The sequence below is a fragment of the Otolemur garnettii genome, unplaced genomic scaffold (assembly GCF_000181295.1).
Source record: "Otolemur garnettii isolate 467f Iridium unplaced genomic scaffold, OtoGar3 scaffold00044, whole genome shotgun sequence".
Taxonomy (NCBI): Eukaryota; Metazoa; Chordata; class Mammalia; order Primates; family Galagidae; genus Otolemur; species Otolemur garnettii.
The window spans coordinates 9,079,019-9,083,075 of NW_003852439.1; the positions used below are offsets into that span (position 1 = coordinate 9,079,019).

A 4,057-nucleotide genomic window follows, 5' to 3' on the forward strand; every position below is an offset into this window, starting at 1 on the left:
ACCATATGCTATATGATTCTACTTATATGGAATGTCAGAATGGAATGTCCTGGGACCGTGTGTCTAGAAAAATGGTGGGACTGAAAGCAATGACTGAGGAGTATGAGACACCATTTTGAGATAATAAAATCTATAATTAGATAGTGGAGATGGTTGTACAGCATTATGAATGTACTAAATGTCACTGAATTGCATACCTTAAAACTGTACACTTAAAAAATTTTGTTTTGGGAATTAAATGTCAATTGAATTTCCATTTAAAAAAATTATCGCCTGAGGCCTTTGTTCATCAGGACCTCTAGAGCCTCCGTGCCTATAGCCTGGGCCAGGCTGGCCTCCCTCTCCAACTCTCTTTCTGGCCTTCACAACCTGGGAGGAAGAGAGAACTGAGTGTTTGGTTCCTATCCTTGCAGATGGGAGTGAGAGCAGAAAAGCAAGTGAGGAGAGGAGGCTGAGCAGGCTGGCATGTGGGGCTCCCACTGTGCCCCAGGCCAATGAGGCAACTGGTACTCTTGTGTGGCAGAACAGAGGTGGAAGGTAATACCCGGGCCACCACAACCCTTCATCCCCCCCACCCCATCTGTCCCCAGCCTCACTTTGATTCTCGTTGAGCACCCCCCAGCCAGTCACCCAGCAGTCTTTCCGGTGCTGGAACATGGAGGTGGATGACAGGACACAAATGGGCTTGATGTACTTATTGTAGGTGACAGAGGAGGCCAGTCTCAGCAGTGCAATGTCATTGCGACCGTCATGAAAGCTGGGGTTCACAATGATATCCTGCACCCTATATCGATTGAGGTAGACGCGAGGGTTCCATAAGGACGGCTTAAGAGTCAGCTCACCAAACTGTACCCACCACTTGGAAGGATTATTGTACCTGGCAAAAGAGAGAACAGTCAGGGCCCCAGGAAGGAGAGTTGGCCACCTGAGCACACCTGTGAACCTAGTCTATGATGTGACTGTAGGGTTGCTACTACTTGCTCATCCTGGATGCCATTAGCAAATCCTCCTGGGTACAATAGTACCTGTAGACATGGGACAGCTCAGAGAAGCCACAAGCAAAGTCCCAGAACTTGGGGACTGAGGTGGGGGGAGGTGGAACAGGAGGGTGGAGTCTTGTCAGCTCACAGAGCCACCTAAGGATGCTTGAACTGAGCCAAGCCCTCCAGCAGGACCCCCATGCAGCTGCAAGGAAGGAGGAGCAGATGCACCCAGGCAATGTGGGTGCCCAGCAGGGTGAAGTCAACACACTTTCCCTGGGAGAGCTAGGCCACAGGCAGCTCAGTGCATAGCAGGTGGCCCTCATCCTAGTCTTGCACACCTATAGTATACATCCACCTGGAGGTGGAATGACAAAAGTGTGGAGGATGGTGCCACCTGTGTTAAAAACAAAAATATGTGCCCAAACAGGAGTTGAAATGTTCTGGGAAAACATTCTGGAAAAATATGAACAGGGCACCCTCCAGGCATACCAAAGGGAACTGGTGTAGCCAGTTGGAACCTGGCCTGGGGTTCAGAAGATATCCAGTCATTGGCCCCATCCACCCCCACCCACCCCAGACTCACTTTATGAAGCAGTGGGCAGCCGAGAGCACCCAGCGGCGGCTGAGCAGGCTTGCTCCGCAAAAGTAGCCTTGTGGCACTTGCACTAGGGCCTGCCACGGCCAGCGCCCGCGCACCGTCTCTACTCCGCCCACCACCAGGGAGTGAATATCGCGGTGGCCGCAGGGCCCTGGGATGGACAGACCGACCCGAGGCTCAGATATGAACCAGCAGGCCCTCCTGCCTCCCCCCCCACCCCAGGGGTCCCCAGGGCTCCCCATACCCTCCCAGACCTCTGGTACACGTATTGGGGTTATGTCCAGGTAGAGGAAGGTGACCCTCCCCACGTGGTCCACAGGGCCCACCCCTTCCTCCAGGACCCAGCAGTTACATGATAGCAGCACCGTTTTCCTAGGACCTGTGGTGGGGACAGGAGTAGATGAGGTGCCCTCTGTGTCTGAGGTCAGGGACGCCTCCTGCAATAACAGGTCCGCCTCCTGTGACTCTGGATGGAGGTAAGAAGGTAAGCTCGTTCCCAATGCTCCCGTGCTCACCGTGGTGTCAATGTCCCTTCCACTGTCCCGCTCACTGCGACAGTGAGCCCGCCGCAGCACTCCTGAGCTCACCCGGCTTCCCCTGGCTTCCCAGCACCAGCAGCAACACCAGCAGCAGTATCCCTGCCCACAGGCCCATGGCTTCCTCTCGGGCAACTTGGCGCCCCATCTACTTCCTCCTGCTCCAGGGCCGGTTGGGCGCCCCCTGGGGAGCGGGATCCCTGCCCCAGCCTGGCCTCTAGGCCCACGTGCTGTCTGGGGACCCTCAGGCCTCACCGTGCCCTGGCTTTATTCTCCTGTGGGCCGGTCCCCCAATCATACTCCTTGGCATAGCTCAAGAATCAGAGGACCAAAACAATCCCTTTTCTTCTGCAACCTTGGGGATCCTGGCTGCCCCACTATGGTCCCCTTTCTTCCACCCCTACTTCCTCTAGGACCTAGGGCCTGGCCCATAGCCAGGAGCCCCCATTAAATGACCAAGTCTTCACTGAGGGCCCCCTTGAGGCCTTTAAGGAGGATATTTCTAAAATCAGTTTGTTTCACAAGACCATAGCCACATGAATTGAAGAAATTAGAAAATATATCAAAAGAAGTTTAGAGAATAAAGCTGCTAATCTAAAATTTTATGCTTTGGTGATAGATGACAGCACTGATGCTACAAATAGAACTCAATTTGCCTTTTTATTACAGGTTTTTTTTTTTTTTTTTTTGAGACAGAGCTTCAAGCTATTCCCCTGGGTAGAGTGCCATGGCATCACAGCTCATAGTAACCTCCAACTCCTGGGCTCAAGCGAGTCTCCTGCCTCAGCCTCCCAAGTAGCTGAGACCAAAGGCGCCCGCCACAACGCCCGGCCATTTTTTGGTTACAGCCATCATTGTTATTTGGTGGGCCTGGGCTGGATTTGAACCCACCACCTTAGGTGTATGTGGCTGGCGCCTTAGCCACTTAAGCCACAGGCGCTGAGCCTTATTACAGGTATTGATGACAAATATAGTATCACTGAAGAAATGGCTTCTTTAGTGCCATTAAAAGCACAACTAGGGCAGCACCTGTGGCTCAAGCAGTAGGGTGCCAGCCCCATATATCGGAGGTGGTGGGTTCGAACCTGGCCCCAGCCACAAACTGCAGGAAAAGAAAAAAAAGACACAACTAAATCAAGAGACATATATGAAGCAGTAAGAAATAAGCTAAAGCGATTCTCTTTGTCCATTGTCAACATATGGGCTATAGTTACTGATGGTACCCTGGTGATTCTAGGTAAAAGAGAGGGACTTATAAAATTAAGAGAAGATGATAGCAATTGCCACCCCAAACTCACGTTTGATGAAGTTTCATTGCATAAATACATCAAGAAAATGTATGCGCAAAAGCTTAAAAAATAGATAACACCGTGCAAATCATCATCAAGACTATGAATTTCATAAAGGCCAAGGGATTAAATCATCACCAATTCCAAGAAGTATTAATGTGACTGTGGTGACGTCATTTACTTCTTGGAAGTAAGATGGCTAAGTCAAGGCCAAATGTTGAAGAGAATTTATGATTTGTGACATGTTACCAAGTAGTTTATGCAAAACCAAATTTGTGCCAGAACTTGACTCTGAAAACTGGCTTACAGATTTAGCATTTTTATTGGATTTAAACACTCATTTAAATGAGGTAAACATGCATCTTCAAGGTGAAAAACAGCTCATCAGTACAATGTTTCAAGCTGTAACAGCAAGCAAGCAAAGGAACAGAGGCTGAATCATTGGGATTAGCTTGGGAGGGGAAGGGGTTACGTAGTACAAGGGGAGAGGTGGGGGTACGTCAAGCCTCTCCTCTCTATGTACTTTCTTATCTTCAAGTTTCTCATCAAGCCTCTCCTCTCTAAGTACCTTCTTATCTTTAAGTTGCTCAGAACTTTCCTTCCCACCTTTGAGGGGGCTGGGACTGATGGACTCAAATAACAATGATGGCT

At 50.0% G+C, this 4,057-nt stretch overlaps 1 protein-coding gene across 1 annotated transcript in view; it reads right to left on the reverse strand.

Moving 5' to 3' along the window:
* LOC100951775 (serine protease 41) overlaps window positions 1-2,265 on the reverse strand; it is a 12,443-nt gene extending 10,178 nt beyond the window's left edge. Inside the window, exons 1-4 of the mRNA XM_012805695.1 lie at window positions 2,169-2,265; window positions 1,826-1,960; window positions 1,567-1,732; window positions 597-877 (exon numbers count right to left, since the gene is read on the reverse strand). Coding sequence (XP_012661149.1) covers window positions 597-877; window positions 1,567-1,732; window positions 1,826-1,960; window positions 2,169-2,265 — 679 coding nt within the window. The remainder of the gene's footprint in view (window positions 1-596; window positions 878-1,566; window positions 1,733-1,825; window positions 1,961-2,168) is intronic.
* Window positions 2,266-4,057: the final 1,792 nt, after the last annotated feature.